Here is a 26,147-nt window from a genome sequence, read left to right as displayed (position 1 = left end):
TGCATAGGTTAGCCAGAAACTGTAACTTCACAGATAAACAGGGGCAAAATGAAAAGATAATTGTCTGAGGCCAGTTAAATTGGGTGTTTAGAAGGATTTTATTTGAATAGATGTTGGTTTATATATCTTAATATATTATCTGTGCTGTTAGATACTTAAGCTGTAAGATGCCAAATGTGGTGCAGCAGTTACTGGTGTTCTTTATGCACAGTGTTGAAGCCTTCTTAGAATGTAACCCCTCATCCAAGGAAAGTACCCCATCTTTGCTGACTCATCACAGGACAGGGGATAATTCAAATTGTTTAGAAATGCTGGTGAGAAGCCATTGGAGTTTGATGCTCAGGAAATTTTGTGCTGATAATTTTACCCTGTCCTCCTTACCCTCCAAGAATCTCCAAAGGAATCAATTGGTTCACATGTTTTCCTTTACCCTCAGGTTGTAAGCAACTGAGTGGTAATGCGTGGTCTGTGATAGAAAAGGGCAGAAATAGAAATCATGTGTGGAAACAGCTAAAATTGGACTATTATGAGAAGAGATACACTATAAGGAAAGAACTAAAAATATTTCCTGGATAGACGTAGACATGTGTGCATACACAAATGGGAACAGAACTTTAATCACCAGTATACAGATTCCATTGCTAAGGGATTTTACTCCTTTAATGATCTAGTGATTTTCACTTCCCTTTTCAGAAGGTTTCTTGCACTTTGGTTTTGTTTTGCTTTTTAAAGCAAACAAAAGTATTTGGCAAAATTTTACTATTTTCAAACATCCCTTTTCAAAAAGACTATGAAAAAAATTAAATCTTTCAACTACAGAATAAAAGGAAAAACCTCTCTAAATCCAAATCACTATGCAGTGGTACTGTATGAATATTAACTAAATCAGACTCACAAATGTAAGGGAATTCAAACCATATTTTACTTCATAGTTATTTGGCTGCCCCAGAGCTACAGTGTGGCTGTTTCCTCTTTCCTCTGCTGTCCCTTACAGGACAGCACCAAGAGTACAAAACAGTGAACTCCAGGTCACCTTTCCACATTGGAACTACCATAGCCTCACACTATCAGAAAAGGGATATTGGAAAGGAAGTTCTGCCTCTCACCTGATAGTTCCAAATGAGAGATGCTTGGTGGTGGTAGTACAACATGGCACACCCAACCATGCAGTCAATGAGCAGAAGCTGTAGAGGAGCAAGCAGGATCTTCAGAAAATATCTCTTTAAGATTTGAAAGCTTTTAGTCACATGAAGACACGTCTAGGGGTGTCTTTTTAGGGGTGTCTAGGGGTGTTGTATTTTGACCATTCCTTTGCTTTTCTGCATATCTCTACAAATCAAAGAAAAACTGAATTTTATCAGTGAACATTTTAGGGAATCAGTTTGGGGAGAATTCCAGTTCTGCTTCCTTCTGGTCTCTTTAACCTGACAAATAATGCGCTTTCCCCTCACCAGTTCTATCTTTTGGGAATCAGTTGAGGACTTTTAAGTTGGGTAAGTCAATCTGAGGACAGACAGTAAACATGGAAGATTTCAATCCACATTTAAAGTATTCATGAAGATTTGTGAGGAACTGATAAACAACATTTCATAATGGGAGGCATCAAGCAGCTTCAACTGTAACATTGAGCTGAATGTTCACTTGAAGTGAACTGTTATGTTCCACTTAATGTAATCTCAATAATGTGTTTTGCAGTAGAAAGGAGGGCTCATGATACCGTGTAGGCAACATTGTACACGTGAGTTGTGAAGAAACAAAAGTTGCTGGCACCAAATATCTTACCTTTTAAATGTGGCAATGTGATAAATATGAGTCAGAGAACAGAATAATTTGGTGTTTCTTTGTACATCTCTTGACATGCACTTCATCAGAAGTACAAAATTTTAAAATTGCTATTTTATTTTAAAAAAAAATATTTTAAATAGTGCTACTAATTACCAGAGCAAGAAAATAATTGTGTATTTTACATTGGGATATCAGTAAAAGTATGGTGTCTGGAGAATGATGCAAAGAAAGGTGCCATCTGAGACTTCTTCTCTTTGGCCTGGGGGCCAAAGTCCTCACAAAAGTCAGGTGCTTGGAGATATCCGAACACATAAGTCATCAAAGCAAAAGAAAAAAAAAAAACCAACCTAAAACAAGATAATAGAATTTTTCTGAGCATCTTTTATGCCAAAGTATTCTGTGAACATGTTCAAAAGTTATCAATGCATTATAAAAACCTTGGAGTATGAGCTGGCTTTGGTAAAAATTAAGAAAATAAAAACTTGTATTATTAAAATATTTTCCTTTTTATGACTTTTTGGAGTGAGAAAAAAAAATTAGCTTGATATTTGAACTGTTCAAGAAAAGATTATTTAAAAAGCAAGTTACATTGCGCTAAAAGCCTTTGAAAGATGTAGAAATGAGAAGATAAGTTAGAGATGTGCAATTTAGCTTATTAGATCTGAGGCCTGAAGTAGAATGCAACCCTGGCATTTGGTTTTCAGCCAATAGACATCTTTGGACTGAAAAAGTAAGTTACATCTGTGCCTCTGCTGAAACTGTCTTTAGTACCCTTTCTTCTCATAATACCTATGTACATGTTGCAATATGACAAGTTTGGAACAATGAAAATTAGAAATTAACTCCATGGTAGAAGGACACTATTTTCTAGCACCATGTGATTGCTAATGGTAACTTCAGCAAATACCTGTGGCAACCCAGAGGATTTAAATCAACACAAAAAGTAATCAAAAATGGTGTAATAACAAGAATAACAGTGACAAATAACAGTATGAAATGTGATGCTTGCAGCTTCCTTGACTTGGAAATAAAAGGACAAGTCTTACACTGTGACTCTTCCTTTGCCAGGACACCACTGTTCTTACAGCTGGCACTGGTGGGCTTCCCCTCATGGAATCTTCTCAAATTCTCTCTTTGTTGTCATATGCTTGTTCTCCAGCTGTAGTCCCAGTGTTGCTTGTGTTATATCCAGCCCCTCAGATGTGATTTGTCAGGGGTTCTTAATTGCCCATTCCTGGCTGGATCACAGAGTGTCGTTTGCATCCTTCTTCTCTTCCACCCTTTTCACATTCTGCACAGTCGATCATGCTTTCCACAGTAACTTCTTCACCATTAGCCCCTGTATTTTCCTCCTCCCAGTTTCTTTTCCTACTCCTTCATTGCCTCAGCAAATCATCACAAAACCAAACAAAACCCCCACCTATTCCTAGGGGAGAGGGGAGAGACAGAATAAGCCTCAAAATGTGATAAGACGCTGGTAGACAGTATTTTTGTTTCCTGCTGAGTTAAAGATGTTCTTCAAAATTGTTACTGAGTCAAAGCTTCTGTGTCCTGGGATTTTCTCATGAATGATGTTTCTTAGACCACTTCATTTTAAGATTTTACTGATATTTGAAACAAAAATGTCCTGTGTTCCTTTCTTTTTACTGACAAAAACTGTTGTGTTGCAAATGTGAAAATGGAATTGCAATGATATGTATTTACGTTAATGGGAGAAATTATTATAGCAAAGTCTTTCAATGTTTTCTTTTTTATCTTCTTGTAAATCAAATGAGATTGTGTCTCTTATGTTTTATGCTTTGACTTTGATGGTCATACATGTTAGGAGTGATCACTAGGATTTCCTGCTTATGATGTTTGTACTGCTTGTGGTACAAGCAAACTCACTGTCAAAAGAAGACTTGTTTACAAATTTGGACTATTTGAAGAGGGTGATATTTAGGCACTCTTGCCCCTTAAATAAGACTTATTTCAAAATTTTATTTTTATCTCCTGTTCAGAATAAAAAAAGGAAAGAAAAAAAATTCAATGTAATTGAAAAGAATCGTAAAACATCATTTCAGTGATATGTATCATTTATCTGAGAAAAAATAGGAAGTCTTATTAGAAGGTTTATGTATGGTCAAATAGAATACAGGAGGGATATCATCAGCATGTCATATATATGACATATATATTGTCATAATTCCTTCATGGTAACTCAATTTAAATCAAGATGCTCAAGCTGAAAATGTGCACTGAAGTGTGCATATTAAACATCTGCTGTTTAAAAAAAGTCTAAAAATATTTGGAGAGGGAAATAAACTGTGAAATTCTGCTTTCTGTTGTTTTATCTTTTAAGACATTTAGCTCTGTAGATCATATATGGAAAATTCCTGTTATAATGAGCTGGCTTTGATAAAAATAAAGAAAATAAAAACTTATATTAATAAAATATTTTACCTTTTATGACTTTTTGGAGTGAGAAAAAAAATTAGCTTGATATTTGAACTGTTCAAAAAAAGGTCATTTTAAAAGCAAGTTACATTGTGCTAAAAGCCTTTAAAAGATGAGGAAATGAGAAGATAGAGATGTGCAACTTATGTTATTAAATCTGAGGCCTGAAGTAGAATGCAACCCTGGCATTTGGTTTTCAGCCAATAGACATCTTTGGACTGAAAAAGTAAGGCTGTTTAATTATGGAAATCATGAAACCTAGGATATGAGATACAATATTAAAAGAAGGCTATTTGCTAAACCAATCCAGTCAGTTTCTTTTGGGTACTCAGCGTGATGTACAGGTAGAAAGTTACAGAAATTCAAAAGAAATGAGAGGAACAGTTTTGTAAAAAATATGGAAAAAATGAGTAGAACTGGGTTGCTTCTTGGGTTTTTTTATAGCATGCTTTGAGAATAAATTTTCTTTACTGATGCATATGCTAAAATAATCTTTTGCTGCAGTCTCTCTGCATTGCTTTCCGAAATTTGAGGATGAAGGACATAGCTCTGTTTTCCATCCAGGTTTACATGAAAAAAGGTGCCAAATTACTAGCTCTTTTGATCAGGTAAATTTGCAGGAAAAAATCACCCAGCTAAGAGAAGTTCAAGCTTCCCTAGGATGAGTGCAGGGGTTCTCTTTACTGTGTGTGGCATGGCTCATCTTCAGGTCATGCAGCTGGACAGTTTTTGAGGTGAATCTTCTAGTGTGAATCTAGGTCCTGTATCTGCTAACAGCTTAAACCAATTGGTTTAGTATTCTTTCCCTGTAAGCTGAAAAAGGGAAAAACAGATAAGTGTCCCTTGTCTCCTTTGCTGCTTAGTAGGTTGTAGTATAAATGCAGAGAAGTGGAATATAAGGCTTTTGCTTTATGTAGGTGTTCTCCTCTTCTATAGTACCAATACAGTAAAATCACCACATATTTTCCCACCCCCTACGTACTTAAAGAAAAAATAGCTTATGCCTGAGATGTAAAATTAATCTTGTGGAGATCAGCAGCACGTTGCTTTCCTTAAATTCTATTGCTTCCATAGAGATTAATTTTCCATTTCAAATTGCTAGGAGAGCCATAAAATATTTAGATAGCTACGTCTGTAGAAATCTTTTGTTGGATACAATTGAGTCCAGATAAAGAAGATCTGCAGTTAACTTTGCGGTCTGGATCTATGCAAACTTAAAAAAAAAAAATCAAAACTGTAAACCAATGATAATATCCAAAATTAATGCTGTAGAACTTTCTGTATTATTTAAACTAACTTTCAGATTACAATGAAATTAATTGCTCATTTGCCAGAGTAATGAAAAGCAATGCATTGTATTAAACCTAGGATGGTTATAGAGTTCTACTGATATAAAAAGCTTTCTTACCAAGCTGAACTGGAGAAACAATGCATGTCTCTTGCATAACCTCTGCAGGTGTTATCAGCTACTTTATTCTCTTCATGGTGTAAATTAGCAAAAGAAAATGTAGCATATGGTCTCTTGAGGTACGTAAACATATCAAAAACTGTGCAGAGATAGACAAAGATAACAGATCAGAGAAAATTCTGTACAGTCTCCCTTGAGCTGCAGTCCATCCACAAAAGCCTTGCCTTTTCACCCAAGGAGAGAAGTGCTGAGGATCCCCAAGTTGCCATGGTGAGGGTACAGAGCAATTGGCTGTTCTTTACTTCACCAGGACTCTGGTATCTGTGGTGGAACTTTGCACATCTGAGTGATGCATGTACATTTCTGTCCTGAAGAAGCACAGTTCTCCATTTGATTCCTTGACTTCCTTCTGTCCTGGCTCCCATGCAGTAACCTCTCCTGTCTTAAGAGAAGCCTAATGTTTCCTATGAATTTTCTTCAAACAAAGAGTCCATTATTTAATCCAGTGCACCCAGATGTTCTAGCTGGACTCTGGGAAGGGGTGGGGGATGAAGAGGAAGTCAGAAACAGTAAAACTTTCATAAATGGCTGTTCTTTTGTTATGTCTTTTGAAAATGGAGTAGTGCCCGCTGTGTTCCATAAACACGTGCATTGCATTAGGTACAAGCCAATGCATTTCATTCAAGCACATCTAAATATTAGGGGGGAAACCAGCATGAAGTTATGGTTGCAGGGAAGATTTATGGGGAAGAAGAAAGAGTTCTGCCTAGTTCAGTGAGTAATAACTTGATTGGTAGACATTTATAGGGTAATATTGAAAGAGCAAACAAATGTAAGTCATTTAATTAGGAAATTGAGAAAAAAACAAGAATAAGAAAGAAGAAGCTGAAGTAGACATGTACAGCAACAGCTATAAAAGTATCTGTTGAGTTGGTCTTCATAATGAAGAATGGGGAACACAGCATCTGATTCACACAAGGTTTCTCTCAAGTTGCAGCTCGCAATAGTTGTGCCAGTGTAAAACTGGGAATTATGTATCTGTGTGTGTCTGGCGTGCTTTGTGTAGAAGTTCTAAATGGATGTTTGTAATAATTTGTCATTAGTGGATGTATAACCCATCCTCATAAAATTGCTGGCCCACTGTGAATTAAAATAAAACGTATCAGTCTGTGTGTGTGTATGCTACCACATTAATAATAATTTGCAGAATGATAGGAATTGTTTCAGCTGCTTCATTCAATATGGGAAGTCAGGGAGATTCTAAATCATGGAACAAATTATCTTTTATCCTAAAAGAGAGTGAAAACACTACTGTTAGATTTATGTGAATGAACATATGCTTTTGCACCTAGCTGTTCTGGAAGCAAATTAGTAAAACAGCTCTCCATACTGATGCTTTTGAGTTTTTGGAAAAATAGTGAAAATATTGTTTATACTTTTTAGAGGTTATTTTTTTTTTTTATTATGTGATTAAATAAATAGATTATGTTATAACCCTTTAAATTCCTTTTTTAAAATGTAAATTATTTGCTTGGTTGACTTCAAGGTTTGCGTATACAGGCAATTTCAGTAGCTTGAAAAGTAATCACCCATCAGCTCAGATGTATAAATTGTGCATGTACACATAATTAAATCTTCCATTGTAGGCTCAGCTAAGCCATGTTGCATTAAGTCACTTCTACTATGCATGTATGCAGATAATGGCTCTGACTCAGCTGACACTTAGCAACTGGGTAAGCTGCAGTAACCTGGCCATCTGCTTTTCTCTTTTTAAATTTCTGTTTTAAAACAGACATAACGATTTTTCTCATTTCTTTTGCTTTTTAAAAATACTTTTTCTATTTTGGCTAGGCATGGATCCAGCTTTTTTGGTGAGGTTGGATCAGCCAGGTTCTGCACATTAACTTGGGGCCGCAAAGTAAGAGGGGTTACTAAGACCTGTGTCCACAGCTGTGGCTCATACTGCTCTGAAAAGAGAAGTCAAAAGTCCTTCTCTGTTAGAGGCACCAGGAGAAAAAGCACTCATCAACGAGCTCAGCACAGACCAGCACTGTGGAGCCACAAAACAATCTCCTGCCCACATGGGAGTCTGCAGGAAAGGGTGGGAGGTTGACAGCTTTTTGGATCTGGCCCCATTTCATCTTAATCTGCTCTGACTCCTGATCTTTTCAAAGTCTCCCTATTGTGCGTGTGATTTCTGCTAAACACGCAGAGAAATTTTTAAGATCAAGACCATATGATATAGCAAGATTAATCTACCCTTTGGCCTTCACCTCTCCCTCCCACTGGGGGAGAGGTTTGGTTCTGCTAATTTGTCATGTTGCTTTTTTTCTTCTTCTTCTGCCATCATTTTTTTTTCTCCTCATGGTTCACCTAAATTGGAGACTTTTACCCAAACACTTTCAGCCTATAATGAAGATAAATAGATTTCTTCATGTCCACTACATGAATTTTGAAGACATCTTTGTTTATTTCACCCAGTTTTAATACGGAGAATTTGTAACTCATTTGTAGAATATAAGTGTTTTTTCACTTGTGTTATATATTGTGGCTGAGCGAATCCCTGTAGGTCTGTGGAGCAGATGTGTTAGCACAGGCAGTAGAACAGCTTCATTCCTTCCCTCATCTTCTGCAATGCGGTCAAATTCCGAATTGTTATGATATGCATTAATTAAATATGAATAAATAAAATATCACCAGATAATGAAGCTGCAGTTCCCTCTGTCATATTAAATCATTGATGAGGTACCCGTGAGTAGGAACTGTAGCCGATGATGTCTTCTGCCTCAAAGTCTCTGATTGGCTTTGGGAGCATTTGTGTAAATTTTTCCATCATCCTTGCATCAATAGCCAGAAAAAAATCTTTTGCCTCAATAAAAAATATATGGATCATGATACCCTCCTGTTTGATCAAGCCATTCTTTTCATGCCTCCTGACATCTAAATAGTTACTGAAAGTGGGCCAGTTTTTCAGATAACAATTGTGTATTTCAACTGTGTTATTTTGTTATGTATCAGTACGTAATTTGCAAGCTTGTTAGAATAAAGATGTTTTTAGGAATAGATGCTGAGTACCTCTATTACCTGATTCTGTTTTTAAAGTCATATTTACGCTATAAAAATATTAATTTTTATATAATTAATTTTTATGTAATATTAATGAAGGAATGGAAGAAATCATGAACGAATAAAAATACTTGTTTGAGCTTTCTGTTTCAAAGCAGCCCAGATGTTAATCCAGCTATTCTGGAGTCTGCAGATCCTACTCTGCTGGAAAGAAAGTCTGAATTCAGTAGTCATGCTCTTCTGAAAATGCCTTCTGTCCCCATAATGGCTTTTGACCCATTTGAAACGTTTCTTCTGCATCCATATCTATGACTTTTGTATCTATAAGTATCTCAGATTTACAATACTTAATTTCAGACTCTACTGTTTGCACCATATTCCTCGCACCTGTGAGAGGTACATAGATTATTTGGTTTATATGTTGTGAGAAAGCACATGTTTGGTTTCATCAGATGTGACTATTAGGGAAAGGAGCTCCTCTTTGAACAGTAAGGCAATTTTCTCATGAAACTGATGACTTTAAAGGATGCTGCTTATTTGAAACAGTTCAGGCATCAGAATTCTATTCCCCTTCTTCAGCTGTTCCTGTTGATCACTTAATTTGTACAGCTCAGTCCATCAAGTGTTTCTTGCTCCTGGCTTTAGTCCATAACTGCAGTGGAAATGCCATTGCCTAGTCATGGTCTACAGAGTGATGAGTTGAAACTGAACAGTCAGAGTACTTGAGAGTTTGATTTACTATGTTCTCTGGTATTTCATCACTGAATTTGCACTGGCTTATAATACTTGTATCTTTTTCCTTATATTTCCTAATTTTTAATTTTCTTTCCCTCAAAGTAATATCTCTAGTCCTCTGCTTTTATATGTTTGATGAACTGAACCTTCTGTCGCATAAAGATAGCATGGAGTAATAATAATTAGGAGAGGAATTTTCCAGGGGCTGATAATTTACTTTCTTTACCTTCATAGAATTCCTGTTAATACTAGAGATGCCCAAGTGAGATTTAAATAAACCCTCTCACACAGCCCAGCAGCCTGCTGCAGGAGCACAGAAGTTAGGATATGCTAATTTACCCTTCTGAGCTGCATTGTCACAAAGCTAGGTTGGTGCCACCACTCAAGTTAATTCCAGGATAGTACCTCCAGATCTTTATGCTGCAGTCGTAAGAGTAAACGTGCCTCATCAAAAAATCCCCATTTGTTCATCACAGTCTTTCAGCACAGGAAAGCATGCCTGATCTACACAACAGAGTTTTGGCATCCAGAATTACCTTTTATCTCCACAGGTTTGCATTCAGGCACGTGTAAACGTGGAGTAAGCAAACAAAGCCCAGCTTGTGGCACCTAAGTAGAACCACATGCCAAAAATCTAAGCTAGCAATGCAGCTGCCAGCAAATCCTCAGCGTGCACACGTCCCAGGAACAATGTCAGCAGCTGCGAGCCAACAACATTTCTGGCAGTGATGTTTTCCAGTTAGGCCTTGCCACGCTTTATATCTCTTGCCCATCTGTTTGTTTTGCATTGTGTTACATCATCTCAACTGCAATAGTTAAATTATAAAATCATCAGGGGATCATACGGAGAGGGAAGCGGCCATGTTCAGGTTGCCTCAGAGAGAGCTTTCTATTCATAGACGTTAGTGTCAGAGAAAGTGTAGAGGGATTTTTGTGGGAGGAACAGACATATGGGAGGCTGGGACTGACACACAAAACCATGGGGAGGTTAGAAGCAAATTGGAAAGTTAAGGCAAGGATATGTTGTCTTCAGTATTTCTACATTTTGGGTATGAAGTGGATTTATGATGTCCTTGAAGAGATCCTTGTGTTTCAGACACTGGAAGAATGGAAATTAGGAGTTCTAGGGACTATTTTATCATTGGCATTGTTGTCTATATCAGTATTTTGTGACTTTGTATAGCATTGTTATCTGTATGCTTAAGTAGGTGATAAGAAGTCACGTTCTTTCTTAGAATATCTAGAGGAAGGTACAAGTAGGTCCTGTGAATAAACCTGGTTTTTCAGTTAACTTTTACATTCAACTGTGTTAGGAATTTTCTGTATTTGCTTTTTTTTTAATATTGCTGTAAAAGAGAAAGTATGTTTTAATGACTTTTCAAAGGAAATTAAGTAGTTTTTTGAGCATATTTGTAGATAAGTTAGCAAAAGTGTTTAGTGATAGTTGCTCCTTATCTGTTCAGAAACTGCTTCGGAGTGTTGCATCCTTTCCAAAACTAGGAATACTTTTAAATATGGGATAGTCTCAACGTTTTAAATGAATGTTTTAAAGAAGTAAGACTTTAAATGAAAAACATATCTGAGAAAATTGTGGAGGATTCACAAAGAATAATGTGGCAGAACTTGTTAAATTAATTATTTGTTAATCTTTCATACTTGCTATACAACTTCAAAAGCAGCCCAATATTTTGTCACGTGTCAGTCCTTTTCAGACACTTACTTAATAGGATATCAACTTGGTTTAAAAAATTGGAATTGATAGGTTTCCACATTTGCAAACTTTATCAATTGGAGTATGGTTTTCATTTCATGGAAGAAGATCAACTCAAACTGCATTTGTCTAATATCAGCTAAGTTTGTGCAACTGTTAGTGAAATAAGGTTACAAAAAATAGTTGTAAAAACAATGACCCACTGAAATGCTAGACACTATCATAAATGCAACCTATAACTTTTAGGGTAAAGTGTAAAGCATTGCTTTCAACAATAACCAAGGCAATGTATATAAATACAGTCTTTTGATCCATAGTTAGCACTCCTCCTGTACCCCCTGCCTACACTCTTCTTGTTGATTATCATTTAGGCACTGGCTGCATATTAACCTCTGATCCTTGCTTCACATGGTTACAATCCAGAGTGCTTCAAAAGGTTATGTAGGCTAATGTAGTTTTGATTTGTTGGCTTTTATTCTCTCATTCTCTCTCTCTTTTTTTTACTAGCTTTTCGTGAACTACATGGAATGTGTGAGCTTTTCTGTTTTCATCTAGGTTTTTTTATCTGGACATGCATGTGAACTTAAGAATGAAAGTTGTATTTTGAGAGCAGATTGAGTTGTGGAAAATGTAGATAGAGACATCATGCCTTTTCATCAACCCTACCATTACAAAATCAGTTTAGATCTGTCCAATGAAAGTACAAAAGCATCTAATCCATGAAGCCAGTAAGAAAAATGTCTTCTTTCAGTATGAAGTTCTGTCATCTAGTTGGTTTTGAGGAAATGTACATATATATCAATGGTATGAGACAATATTAGCCAATCAGACTCTGAATTGTCTGTGAAGGAGAAGGTCTGTTTTTTGGAGATATCAGTTCTGCTAATGTCCTATTGAGAAAAATTCAAAAAGTTAATCATTCTGGCTTTTGAAGACAAATAAAAGATTTGTATCTCAACAGTCCCCCCAGTCAGGAAATGATAATGATTTTAATTCACAATTCAGCAATCACTTTTCCCTCACTAAAATGTTCTTTGATTTCACTTAGTTTTACATACAGTTAGAGTGTATCTCCTCCTTTTACTTACCTTTCAGCTAAATTCAGGCAGAAGTGCTGACAGTGAAAAAACTTTAGAGTACCTTTTATTAGTCATACTAGGAAGACTCAATCAAAAGAATCATGGAAGGGATTTGAGAGGTTCCATAGGAGGACCTGCCCTACCTAAATTGACTTTATAGGTTTCTGGCTAACATGTGTGTGTGCAGTTGTGGTTAGGGAAATTCAACAAGTCCTCCACATGATCTGTTCCAGTACGTCCTTATCCTTGCAGTTGAAAACAGGTTTTCTCATGTCTGAATTATTCTACCTTTTGGAAGCTTAAGATTTCTCTGCTTTGTTGTATTTGTTATAAAACTAATGGTAAGATTTTATTTTTCTTCATTTTGGCAGTCTGTTAAGTATTGAAGGCTGCTTTTGTCTCATCGCTTCTTTTCTGAAATGAAGTTCCCATTTGTATTAGCTCTCCTTCATTAGTCATATTTCCTCACATTGTAATATTCCTTAGTACTCTCTTAATCCTCTGAAGGTGAAATCTTCATAAATGGGAAACAAAAAAGTGGATTTGTTGTGTTAGCTAACACTGCAGTAGCCCAGGGGATTAACTCAGATGTCCTCCACAGAGGTGATACCCTCAGCAGGGGGATGATTCCATTTGCTGTAATAGTTTATTTCAAATTCAGCATGTGACCCACTGCAAAACTTATGTTCCTCTTTGCAGAGCTGCTGTTTTGCATTTAAGGAACTGACTCTTGTAGTGATGGCTTCAACCTTTATTGTGTTGCTTATTCTTTCATGGTTCTAGTATCTTGGACTTGTTGAATCTTATCTGCTTTTTTCTGATGACTTTGTAGTTTTCAGATTTATACTGTTCCACAATGCCTACAGTTTTACCGATGGTAGTATGACTATGTAGTTATCTACAGATTTAAAATGCATTTAATTAATTGCATTAATTGCATATTAAGACAAATGTTGACCAGGAACTCTGGTGAGTTTCTCTGCTCATTGTCTCCTAGTTTGACAGTAAACTACCCTGGTTAGCTTTTCCAATGCCCATCTTAAAAGCAATTTCTATTTTCTTGAATCGCAGCTTGAGTTTCGAAATTCTGAGCCTTATCATCTCTACTGTCTCTCCTGTTATCCTTTATAGGAAGACTACTTTGACACAGTTTATTGGTGACAAAACTATTTTGACTAAGTACATAATTTTAATATCTTTTAAGCTTCAAATGTATTGTTTCCTTTATTGCTTTGTATTGTCTTGGAAGGGAAGTCCCAGAGAAGGGCTGAGCTTGAAAGGGACCTCTAAAGGTCATCTGGTGCTGGGTGCCCAGGATCATGTCTAGATGGCTTTTGAATATCCCCAAGGCTGGAGACTCCACCATCTCTCTGGGAAACCCATGCCAGTGCTTGCTCCCTTCAAAGTGAAAAGATGCTTTCTGCTACTCAGAGGGAATCTCCTGTGTTTCAGTTGGTGCCCATTACTTCTTGTCTTGTCACAACCAAAAGGAAAGGAGCTTGATCTGTCTTCTTTATACTCTCCCTTTGGATAACTTTTCTCAATAATCTCAAATAAGGGTGTCCTCTGCAACTCCCAGTTCACTATTGTGTCACAGCTTTAAAGAAAGGCACTTGCTTTCTCTCTTGGATCTTTATCTGTCCTTCAAAATTCTCATAAAATAGTGTCTGATAGCTTGGAGTTCATTTTAGATGTGTCTCTAAATATTCTTCACATCTCTCTAATTTGAAAATGTTATCTAAAAACTCTCTTTGACTTGTTCTCTTCTTAGTGTATCTTGTCTTCTGGTCTCACTGTTGTTAAAGTTACATTGTCTGCCTGGTTGCAGTTAATCTTTTTAATGATCATTTAAATAAGAAAACCCCCCACAACAATTGGTGTCTCATATTCATCTGTTATTTAATGGATATTTTATATTTGTATATCCCTGGTTTTGTGCAAGACTCTTTGCTAATCTAACTAATTAGCTGTGTAAGCTAAGGGAATTTGATTTGTGTTTAACTGTTATGACTGTAATCATTATCCCACTATAGTCTAATTCATTTCTTTGAAGAAAAAAAAAAGGCTTTTAAAACTTAATACTTTGCAATAAAATTGTTAGACTAATAAGTAGGCAGATTTAATTGAAAAAAACCTCAAAGCAGAAGTAGGGCAGTTTAAATACATATTTTGTTGCTCACCTCAAATAAGTTACACAGAAAAATCTTCAGGACACCTTGCTAAAATGTATTAAAAGTTAACTGTTAACTGTTCAGGAGACCTTGCTAAAATGTATTAAAAGTTAACTGTTTTGAATGGATGTTTCTCAGTAATACCTTTAACTGATATTTTCCACGTGAAGATGATGTTCTGCAAATGAGAGTTTATATTTGTAACTGGGAAATGGCTTGAGCTTCTAAACTTCCAAAAGAGTAATTTGAAATAGTGAACAACTGAAAACAATTTATACTCCTCAGACAGCAAGTAGTAATACTAGAACACCAGAATTTGTTGGACTGCAGCACTGACACTTCTCTTAGACAGTAATTGAAAAAATATATGATAGAATGCCTGTGTACTTGGTGCTTAGGATGCTGTTAATATTTATCATATGGATTGGATAGGAGGTCTGGTTATTCTCAAAGAAGAAAATTATTTTAATGGGTAATAGGACAAATATTAGCTCTTTGTGCTGAACAGAAAAGCAAGAATTTTGATGAACAGAATAGTTGGCAACTAATTAATTTGTACCATTCTCTCATTTCATCTCCAGTTGAATGAATAAAACAATGCCAAGAAAATTGCCATCCAAACTGTGCAGATAAAGTAAGGCACTTCAGTGTTGAATTTTTCCTGTGGCTTCAGCAGTGATTTTTGAGATATCTGTTGATATACTATATGTCCAGTAAACAAGCTTTTGTCACAGAAAAAAAGGAAAGCCATAAGCAAAGGCATGCCACATTTCTTTGTTCCATGAAGAATAATGCTGTGGCCATAAATAAAAATAGCGCAGGTGGTTGCAGTTGTAATTAGTTGTGCCATCTTAAACATTTCCAGTTAAAAGTAGTGATATTTGTGAAATTTTGGTCACTGCAGCTAGAATGGTACATCTGCAGAGGTGTAGGGAAAGGGTGCTGAACACAAGGGCAAACTAATGAACATTTGTATCAGCATTGGAAAATATTGGCTGAAGAATATTGAGCAAACAGTGATAATTAAAATTTCTGGGAGTGAAACAGAGTATGTGTCAAGACATGCAAGACATGTCAAAGAGAACATGTGCTAGGGGTATGTTTTAGCTAATGACAAAACTCTTATTTCAACTCAGTCTTCAGGTATGAGAAAACAGTTTCTGATAGTCCAGTTTTAATTTCAGAAATTAATCTTATAATTCAGAAATTAATATTTTAATATTTTAAATTAATATTTTATGCAAGTTCATTCACATTAATTCAGTCAGAAGTGTTTCAGATTCACTTAGACAAGCAGGTTTTTTAAGAAGTCTTTTAGTTTTTTTCTGCCTAAAAATGCAGAGCTTGAAAATAATTAGATATTGTGCCTCATCAGAAAAGCTGTTGCAGTGATGAAAAATGTTTTTTCAGTCCTTTTTTTTCCACTGCTATGGATTGGAATCTTTCATGATAGCAGATTTCTTTTCTGATGTAAAGCAATATTTAACATAATATTGTTTTTGTAGACAAAATATTAATGTGGAGCTTTGTGTGAGATGAATCTGACAAAAAGGTTAGGACTTGGAGAAGGTGGGGAGATAAAATCTACTCATACACAGTAGTTACAAAATACAGCAAAATCTTGTGTTATTGTTTGTATTAAGTAAAAAAGCCTGTAGGTCTTTCTTACTAGTCCAGAGATACTGCTTCTAATTAGGGTATTTTCACCAAAAATGAAAACCTAGAATTTGTATCTGATAATTTATGAGTATCTGATAATTCATAAGATTCATCCTTTCTGATAATTCATAAGATTCATCCTTTCTAACTTACAGGTTCCTAAGATAGGTCATAGAAATGAACACTGAAAAATGTTCCATTGACTGTAGAAGGACTGTGGGGTGAATAGTTCATAATTAATCATATTTTTATCTAGCATTAGATGAGTTCTATGCTCCCAACAGTGTCCTTAAGACAGGAACATGTTTGGAAAAAGAATTGTAAATACTTGAAGAAACATTTTGATTTATATGTAAATCTGTTTACCTCTTCTGGTAAATATTTAGTCTTTGGTGAATTTAGAAACATTTGAATTCAGAATCTGACGATTATACATTAGAGTAGAATGAAATGTTAGTGATAATATCATATATTATGTAGTTATAATAATATTAGTAGTGATAATACATTTCTTATGTCTAAATGAGGAGTAGTGCATACATCTGAAAACATTCTTAGCTATGGTTAAGCGATTTGTGTTCCTGAGATCTTTCAAGATTCTCTATTTTCTTGATGTGTAATAAGTCATAGATAGCTTTAATAGTTTGTACTTTATTGTATATACTTACCCCAGTTTCAAAATTGGAGAATGATTTTTCACATGAAAGAAAATCTAGCTGTTTCTGTATTTTATACCCCAATCAAAGAATATTTCTTTGCAGAAAAAAAAAAAAGGAGATTTAGGTAATTGCTTCCACAAGCATTTGGCACACAGTAAAATAGAATTCCTAATCTTTATTATGTGTGGAAGACCAATTACTGGTAAGAAATCAAATCAGAAGATCCAATGTCTCAAAACCCTATGCATTTACAGTGACATAGAGCTTAGAGCATGGGATCAAACTTAAGGATTTTGCATTCTACGCATACATCGCTGTCCACCCGCATCTGCAATGTGTTCAGGAACACATTGAACAGGAAGACATGCAGGAAAAAAATTGAAGCAGGCACAACCATGACGATAGAAGCTTGGAAATTACTTAAACCTCTGTGAAACACTCTATATCCCTTTCATTTTTGGAAACTGCATGATAGTTACCCTTTTGAACATGTTGTAATTGCAAGTCATAGCTGCCAGTGATTGATCAGTTGGGTAGGGTGAATTGCAGTGTGTATCAATGCCACTAGACAAGAGGCTCTTGCTGAAGAGAGTGAAACTTAGTTCTGCAAACAGAAGATTACTGGCATTAATTGAAGGCATGAATACAGCTGAAAAGTAAAATCTTATTAGCTGCATTAAGAATTAGCAGCATGGGACAAATTACCATTAACATTAAAAACTAAAATTGGTACTGCATTTGGGGTAATGATCCATTGATTGGCCTGAGGACATTGCTGGTGACGCTAATGTCTTTAAGCAGTGGTAAAAGGCAGCAGCCTGGGGCTTACAGCAAAGTGGCTTACCAACAACCACAGACATCCCTGATCCTCCCCCCTTGCTTATCTGCAGGATACAGCTGTTGCCGAAACCAAGTTAAATGTTCTCGTCTTAGAGAAACAGATTGGCAGGGATACTGAAAATATAAAATCTATTCCCAACACACAGACCTCAAAGAAAAGCAAAACACAGCAGAGAGTGATATTTTTGCCCAGAAAGAACTCATGAAGGCCATACAGTCAACTTCTGAGTTGCTGACAAGTAAGCCTTTTTGATCTCCTGGTAATTTAAATAACTTTTCACAGTCTTCTCTAGAAGCACATTAAGCTTTTTCATTTTATGACACATTTATTGCAGATTAGTTACTCTCTGCTGCTTTTTTGCCATTGTAAAATCTAATGAGCGTAGAAGCTAATGTAACATTTTGGAAATGAAACACCATGGGGCTGGAGACTGCAGGCATTGTGATTCCATGTGTTAGCATCCTTTATTTACTTTATGCTTACCTCATTTTGTCCATTTTGCAGCAGGAAGAGTCAAGAGCTCACAAGTATGTATGCTGGGCTTCCACCCTGATTCTGACAGTTCCTACTGCTGATTGACACCACTGTACAATCACAGTAACTCTATTTTTCTTATCTTGTCCCTACAGTCTTAATTATGTCAGATTGTAGCCTTGGGGTATTTTCTCTTTTTTTTTGCCTCAGCCCTATTGTTAATGTGCAAGAAAGGCCTCAGAACTCTGTGGTAATATTCCATACAATAAAGGGACTGCAGTGTTACATTTTTAGCCTTGCTGCTGTTAGTCTGTACTTCTCTCTCCTACTTTATAGCTTTGTATGTAGTTATACAATAGAACATCTTATTGCAAGATGTTTTCACTGGAAAAGCATTCTTATTTATATAATATTTTGAGTTGTAAAACAATAAAGTCTGTAAAGTTCAAACTGTAAAGTTGACCTTCTTTTGTCTTGCATTACCATGGGTGTCATCATTTTGTTCCTTTAATCTCAGTCAGTCAATGGTGAGAGGAAGGACTGGGGTTTCATGAAACATTTCTTTCCTTACTGAACATAATATAGAAACACTTCATGTTTCTTCTTGGCTGGGAATGCCATGCCTACATGAGTGAGAAAGGCAGTTGTCTCTTCTGTCAGGAGTTCAGATCTATTTCTGATATAGTTTTGGCATCAAAAGAAAATTGGGGGAAAAACACTCTTCTGTTTCATTACTTGCAAAGTAATCCAAATACTGTTGATGAGGAGAAGGTATGTATTAATTTGCTCACCAGTTTAGATTCTGTGTAGAAAACAAAGTTTCAAGAAAACATGCATTTTTGTTTTGTTTTCTCTATACACACAGAGCTTTCCTACAGCAACAGGCAAATTATGGTAATGTCTTAGAGGAACAAGCAGTGGTTGTGTGGTTACTGAGTGGGATCTTTGCCTGCAGTAAAATTTTACTTTACAAAGTAAATGTGACAACAGAATTGCATGCATAAATGGTTCCTGGGAGCTGAGACCTATTTAAAACAAGCAGCCTGGTTACACTCTGCCAATGACTGGAAATCTTTTTAGACTCTGGAACTAGTCTTGACCTAGTCTTTGAATGCATGTGTTTCTTGAGCCTGCTGTGTGCAGTACTGAAGGCTTTCCTGCATGGCTCTCCTCAGGCCATACCATAGCTCATGTCCTTTAAGAATAAACTCATAAACCCATAGAAAAGATGGCACTTGACAAGTTTACCTTAAAGAGAATATATGCTCATTTGAACTGTGACCTTTTAAAGTTTCACAACCTGTGAATTATTTTTGAGACGAACAAGAAAATTGTGCCAAAGAAGTTGATAATTGAGCTCAAAAGGGTTTAAACAAATAGAAAAATAGGAAAAAAAAAAGATGGTATTTCTGTGACATAGATTAAATGGGACTCAATAGAGACAGGGAACTGACTCTGCCTAGCATGTGATGCTGCACCTGGAATGCTGTGTCTAGCTTAAAGCTCCCCAGTTTAAAGGAGATATCATTAAACTGGAGGCAATTAGAGAAAGACCATCATTTTGGGGTAGCTGGAGGTCTTGCTGTGTGAGGAGAGGCTGAGGGAGCTGAGGTTTTTCAGTGTGAAAAAGGAAATTGCTTCAGGGGTACCTGCCAATATCCTCCAATGTCAGTGGGGCAGCATCTCTTCTCCATCAAGGTAGTGGAGTCAGGCTCTTCACAGTGATGCTTGGTAAGAGGGTGAGTGGTGATAAATATGAATTGAAACAAAAGTTTTAGACTGGATATAAAGAAAAATGTCTGAGATAACAGCCTCACTGGAGTCCTGGTAGACAATATCCACTGCTATCCCTGCATCTGCCAAGCTGGTCATTTCATTGCAGAGGTATCAAATTGGTTGAGCATGGCTTCCTGTTAGTGAATCCATGATGATTGCTTTTGATGGTTTTCTTGTCCTTAATGTGCCTTGAAATTATTTTCATGATTCATTTATCTATCTCTTTCCCAGGGACTGATGTGAGGCTGATTTCTGTAGTTCCCTGGGTATTCTTGAAGATAGGAGTGAGATTTGCTGGGTCTTCAAATGGCTATCCCAATCATCACTAGCATTCAAAGACTATTGAGTGGCTTCACAATGACATCATCCAACTCCATCAGCACCTGCAGGGTGCATCCTGTCAGGTCCCATGGACCTACATGTGTCAGTTTTGCTTAAGTATTCTCTAATCTGATCTTCTTCTACCCAGGATAGGTTTTCCTTTCTCCAGACTTTCACACTGCTTCTAGGACCTGGGATTCCTGAAGGTTTGGCTTGATAGTGAAGACAGGCAAAGAAGCCATTCAATACTTTAGCTTTTTCCACATTCTGTGTCATTGGTGCCCTATCTCATACACTGGGGCTCCGTTTCATGGGTGTGCATTTTCTGTAGCCTTCCTTTTGTTCCCTCTGCGTGTAAAGAAACACTTTTTATTGCTCTTGATGTCTCTCATCAGATTAAATTCTAATTGGGTTTCAGCTTTCCTAACTGTGTCTGCATGCTGGGACTTGGACTATATACCTTCCAGGTTACCTGTCCCTGCTTCCACCTATTTTATGCTTCTTTTTTATGTTTTAATTTGGTCAACAGCAACATGTTCATCCATGCAGACCTCCTGGCATTTTTTAACATCTTCCTGCTTGTTGAGATGGACTGTTGTGGAACTTGAAGGCGATCCTTTAATATTCCTCAGCTTTCTTGGGTCCCTCTTCTTTCCAGGGTTTTATCCAATGGGACTCTTCCAAGCAGATATGTGAAGAGTCCCAAGTCTGCTTATCTGAAGTCCAGAACTGTGATCTTGCATTTTGCCCTCCAATCCCTTCACAATACTGAACTCTCCTATCCTGGTCACTGCAGCTAAGGCTGCCTTCTGCCTGCACAGTCCCAGAGTCTTCCCTTTTTTTCTGAGAGTGAGCAGAGCATCTCTTCTTACTGTTTTTCCTCTGTCACTTGGAATGGGAAGTTGACACCGATGTTCTCCAAGATCCTCCTACACTGTGTATGTCCCAAGTGGGTTGAAGTGTCCCCCAAGTCATCCAGGACTATGAATATAAAGCTACTTCAAGCTTTGAGCAGGAAACTGGACTAGGAATTTCTCATGTTTTAACTGGATTATCCTATGATCCTGTGATGCTTGTACATTTCTTGGATTATCATATGGTCATTTGTGTTTCCTGTGGAGAGAGGTTGTTTATCTGCAAGAGGTGACTTCCTCTTAGGGCAGTATGCCATTTGTGTGGGGTTACTCACAGGTCAGGGTCTGTAAGTGCCCCTCAGGATGATTTGCAAATGAACTGTGTTTGCATGGCCACATTTTGGAGGTGGGAGTGGCTAAAGGGGAGGCTTCTTTGAGGAGTTACCAGCAGCTTCCCCCATGTCTGGCAGAGCCAATGCCAGCTGGCTCCAGGACAGACCCATTGCTGGCCAAGTCTGACCCAATTAGATATGGTGATAATGCCTCTGTGACAACATATTTAAGACTGGGTGTTTTAAAGGTATTGAGAGAACCTGAATGAGTATTAATACTTGTAGTAAAATAAGAGTTAAGCTTTAGTATGAATTGTGGGAGAGGTATGTAGATAATTGTTTTCTTTACATGCTGGAAAGAGGAAAGCTTTTTATATATTACATAAAGTAGCTGTTTTCTTCATAGACTCTTAAGTTCTTCAACAAAGCAAATGATATATTCTAATGGGTTTCACTTGGTTGGAGCATTCTGCTTTATTTACTTATTTATTGTTGTTTGTTGACCATTGGAATATGCAGTTCCCCTTCCTGACTGTTTCCTGTGGATGAGGCCCACACTAGGATTACATGACAGTTTTAACAGGCTGTTAGATGTTTGAAAATTTTGCATTTTTGTTTACAGGCAGATAAAGAACCTGCTTACATTTGCATTGTATATAATTTCTGGAGCAGCTGTTTATGCCAATAAATCAATGTAAGATTCCTGCTGTAGTTACCTAATGGCACCTAATTGAAAGCTTTCATCTGATTCCACCTGTTTTCAGTAGATAATTTCCTCACAGAGTAAATGTTTTTCTCCATTTCCACTGTTAGGTATAAAACAAGAGAAGTCATCAATGAATCACAAAAAAATGTCAAGAGAAAGAAATTAGCTACTATTGGGCATTAGGAATGTGGAGAGTTTGGTAAGAAAAGCTTCTTTGGGAAGATCAAGGCATTTCTCTGGTCCTCTCAGCTCTCACCTGTGCTGGATGTTTCACTCAGTAACGCATCAGTTCTTGCTTCTATTTCCTTGAACAGCTTGATGAAAGACAAACAGTTAGGGCAGCCAAGAGAAATAAATTTCATTACATCATTCTCGGGTGTATATGTTTAAGTTAATTAGTTATGCTCAATTTTATTTCTTTGTTCTCTAATCTGTCTAAACTATGTTACAGGCTCCACTGATCTGTGAAGACTAAATAATGTGCAGGCTTCTACACAGTATTTTCTGACTAGGAAGAAAAAGCTCTTGTTTATTTCTCTTAACCTTTGTTGAGGAACCTTAACCATGGGAATAAAATAGGAAACAGGTCTGGTACAGAACTAAATGTTTACTGATGTGTTTTTAAACAAGTGAAGTGTACTGGCATTGTCAGGTGAAGACAGTGTAAACATTGCTGCAGAGTTTTAATTGTGTACTGACTAAGAAGTGGATCTTTTTTTCCCAACTGTGTAATATGTCTGATGATTAATCTAGTATCCATTAGGAGTGCAAGACATCAGTGCTATGCACAATAAGTTCTTTCATCCCCAGGCCAAGAACCCTTTTGCAGTCATAATGCAAGGATGCCTACAGATCTGTGTGGGTGTACATAAACTCTAACCTGAACATCTTGTAGTGTTCTCGAGTGGGAGGGTAATTTCGCCTCTTCATTGATTTTACTGATGTCTCTTATGAGCGAGTAGTGCTGTTTCCCTCACCTGTGATGAATTGTGTGTGCTACACAATGTGGGCTATTGCTCACCAGAGGATTAAGCAGGAGCAACAAACCTGCTTTATTTTCTTCAAACCTTTCATCAGTGGAAGACAATTGCGTCATCATGTTCAGTTGTAACATATTGATACAGAAAAGAAGACTTCCAGTTTTTCTAGAGGAGACTGCCTCGGCTGACAAAAATGCTTACATTGCATCTGGATTGTTTACAAAAAATGGCTACATTACTTATACTTAAATCTTCTAAAGCAAATAAATTTTATGAGTAGTCTCAGTACAGTTAAATTAAGCTGTCCTAAGTACCTGCAGTAACCATGGAATTTAAAAGTCTGGAATACTGCAGCAGTTCTTTGTCTGGGATATGGTACGTACTGTACTTGGATTTTAATGGAGCCATTTATACAGATTTTATACTTTCTCATAAAACTCCTCAAGGTGAATGAAAACAAGCGTGGGCTAAATGTTTTCACTTCTCAATGCTCTTTCTGTTACAGAATCTTGCTGGCTTTCTTAATTGCTAACTTATGCTGTTTCTTTGTCTTCTAGAATGTCGGGTGGTGAAATCCACTTCCTATACTAAAATAGCTTCGAGTTCACGTAGGAGCACCACCAAGAGCCCAGGCCCATCCCGACGCAGCAAGTCTCCTGCTTCTACTAGCTCAGGTAAAGCAAGCAAACAGTCTTTCTTAGCAGCAGCAACCATTCTGTTCCAATAGAGTGGGCAATGCACTTAAAATTCCGCATTTCTGAGGAAAAACATGGAATGTATAAAATAGTTGATACTGAAAATTCGTGTGTTTTCTCAGTGACATCTGAGGTCAAGTGTCTTCCCAATACAAAATGAGGCTTCAGCATCTTATAAATCATACTCTGGCATTACAGTGGTTCAATTCACTTTATTTTTTCATGCATGTTTTTGCTTCCAATACCTAAACACGGAGGAAAAAAGATGTATGGCAGTCTTTGTACTAGGAACTGAATGAGAACAATCCAGAAAGTAGCCCAAGTTATGCAGCATAAGATCTGTGTTGCTGAAAGGGTAATTTTACAATCTTTTTTAATTTTGTTTCTGAGGGAGTGAGGAAAGGATTTATTAAAGGTCATGAGGATATTGAGAAAACAAGAGCAGGGCAGAGAAAGAATGCAGTTACAGATGTGAATGTGAGGTGCAAGATAGCTGAGGAAGAAATGTCAGAATTGACCTAACAAACCAGCGATACAGGCTGGAGCAGACACAGCAAAAAGCTTTCGAAAGTTCTGTCTGAAGGGCCTTGCTTTGGCTGCCTTTGCAGTAGCTCCCACTAGATAGCTGATGAGTAGTTCACCCCTGCAGTTTTTCCCAAGCAGAAAAAATAAATAAACAAAAAAGTGCATTAGATTGCCAGTACTGGTGCCTGAAGGTACGAATAATCCTTGGTGTGAGCCATTTGAGTAGACCCATTCAAGCATTTGCAGCATTGCAAGAAGCAAACATTAGAGCAGTCTGGAAGCCACCTCCCTTTTTGCCTCAGTCTTCTGCCAAGAGGAAAGCAAATGGCATCCTGAAACCTGCATCCAGCACCATAAGGTCTCCGTGGGGAAGTGGTGATCAGAAGGGCCCAGTGCTGGTTTCAAAGAGGGTAGAGATAGACCAACTGGAACTTTTTTTTTTCTTTTACAGAAAGACAAAGATGAGAAAAAAAGATCTTGCTCTGGGAAGGAGGAAAGTGGGAGAAACACAATGAGGGACAGAGGTGTAGATGTAGGTAGCAGGGCTGGGAGATAACTTGCCTCCTACACATCCTAGAGAACAGCTGAGATACACAAACCTGAATAGAGGTATTGAGATAAAATATCAGTTGTGAGGAACAAGTCCAGAGTAGCTCTTTCATAAAAATGTTAAGTTACTTTCTTTGTAGCTAGGTGGAACAGAGTTAAATTTAACTTTAAGGGAGGTCCTGTTTGGTGTGTGAAGGATACAGACTCTGATGTTTTTTTCCTAATGAATTTGTGAGTAGAGGTAATGAACATTGAACTGTGTATGCTCATTTCTATGTGAAATAAGTGAATAATACCAAATCTATGGGATTTCTATGGGACTAACAACATTTTTTCTGTGTTGAATATCTGATACCATGTTAGTTTTGGTCCTGAAAGAAATAGTACTGTTTTTACTTAAAGGTGCCGGGGAAGAGTAGGTGAGGAAATCTTAGCTTCTTGCAGTCCACTTCTGTAAATGTCTGAGCAGAACATATTACATACTTCAAAAGATCAAGAGATTATTTTACAGCCTGTAGAAAAATGGAAATGTTTTTACTATACAACAACAATAATTAATATATCATTACATTTATAGCAAGAAATGAAACAGTGTAGTGAAAATATTAAAAATGCAAACTATTTTGGATGGTGCTGTGCTGATGACAGATGTAGCCATCTTAAGCATTTCTTAGGTGAAAATATATTTATAGGAAGTAGGCACATGTTAGTTTGTCACCAGCGGCATTTCTTCAGGGTTCAGGTCTAGGACCAGTTTTGTTCAATATTTTTAATAATGTCCTGGATAGAGGAGGTGAAAGCACCAGTAAAATTTTTGAGGATGATAACAAACTTGGAGGTGCTGATGACTCTGAAGGAACAAGATGCTTTGCAAAGGGATCCAGGTAGATTGGAGCATTGGGCAATGATTAATGGGATGGAGTTTAGGAAGAACAAATACCAAATTCTGCACCTGGGATGGAGTAATGCCAGGCACGAGTGCAAGCTGGGAGAGGAGTGGCTGGAGAGCAGCTGTGCAGAAGGGATCTGGGAATGCTGGTTGGCAGCTGGCTCGTTACAAGTCAGGGATGTGCCCTGGTAACCAGGAGAGCATACTGCAACCTAGGATGTGTCAAACACAGCACCATCAGCCAGGTGAAAGAGGGGATCATCAGGATGTGTTCATTGTTGGTGTGGCCTCACCTTGAGCACTGTGTACAGTTGTGGGCACCACAGTTTACGAATGATGGGAAGGTGTCCAGAAGTGGACAACAAAACTAATGAAAGGGCTGGAAGGTATGTCCTATAGGGAGCAGCTAAGGACTTTGGGCTTGTCTTGTTGTGAGAAAAGGGCTGAGGAATGACTTGATTGCTTTCTACAGCTTCCTGAGGAGGAGATGTGGAGA

At 37.2% G+C, this 26,147-nt stretch overlaps 1 protein-coding gene across 3 annotated transcripts in view; it reads left to right on the top strand.

The window, feature by feature from the left end:
* The window catches only part of DCLK1 (doublecortin like kinase 1), a 236,203-nt gene that overhangs the window by 131,501 nt on the left and 78,555 nt on the right, over nt 1-26,147 (top strand). For all 3 annotated transcript variants that reach the window (XM_071448337.1, XM_071448338.1, XM_071448340.1), the window contains exon 5: nt 23,551-23,667. In XM_071448337.1, the coding sequence (XP_071304438.1) occupies nt 23,551-23,667 (117 nt within the window). The remainder of the gene's footprint in view (nt 1-23,550; nt 23,668-26,147) is intronic.

Source organism: Agelaius tricolor, unplaced genomic scaffold, assembly GCF_023055355.1.
Source record: "Agelaius tricolor isolate 1412-34295 unplaced genomic scaffold, bAgeTri1.0.p SCAF_26, whole genome shotgun sequence".
Taxonomy (NCBI): domain Eukaryota; kingdom Metazoa; phylum Chordata; class Aves; order Passeriformes; family Icteridae; genus Agelaius; species Agelaius tricolor.
The sequence above is the reverse complement of the archived record's forward strand: the minus strand, read 5'-3'. Positions and strand labels throughout refer to the sequence as shown.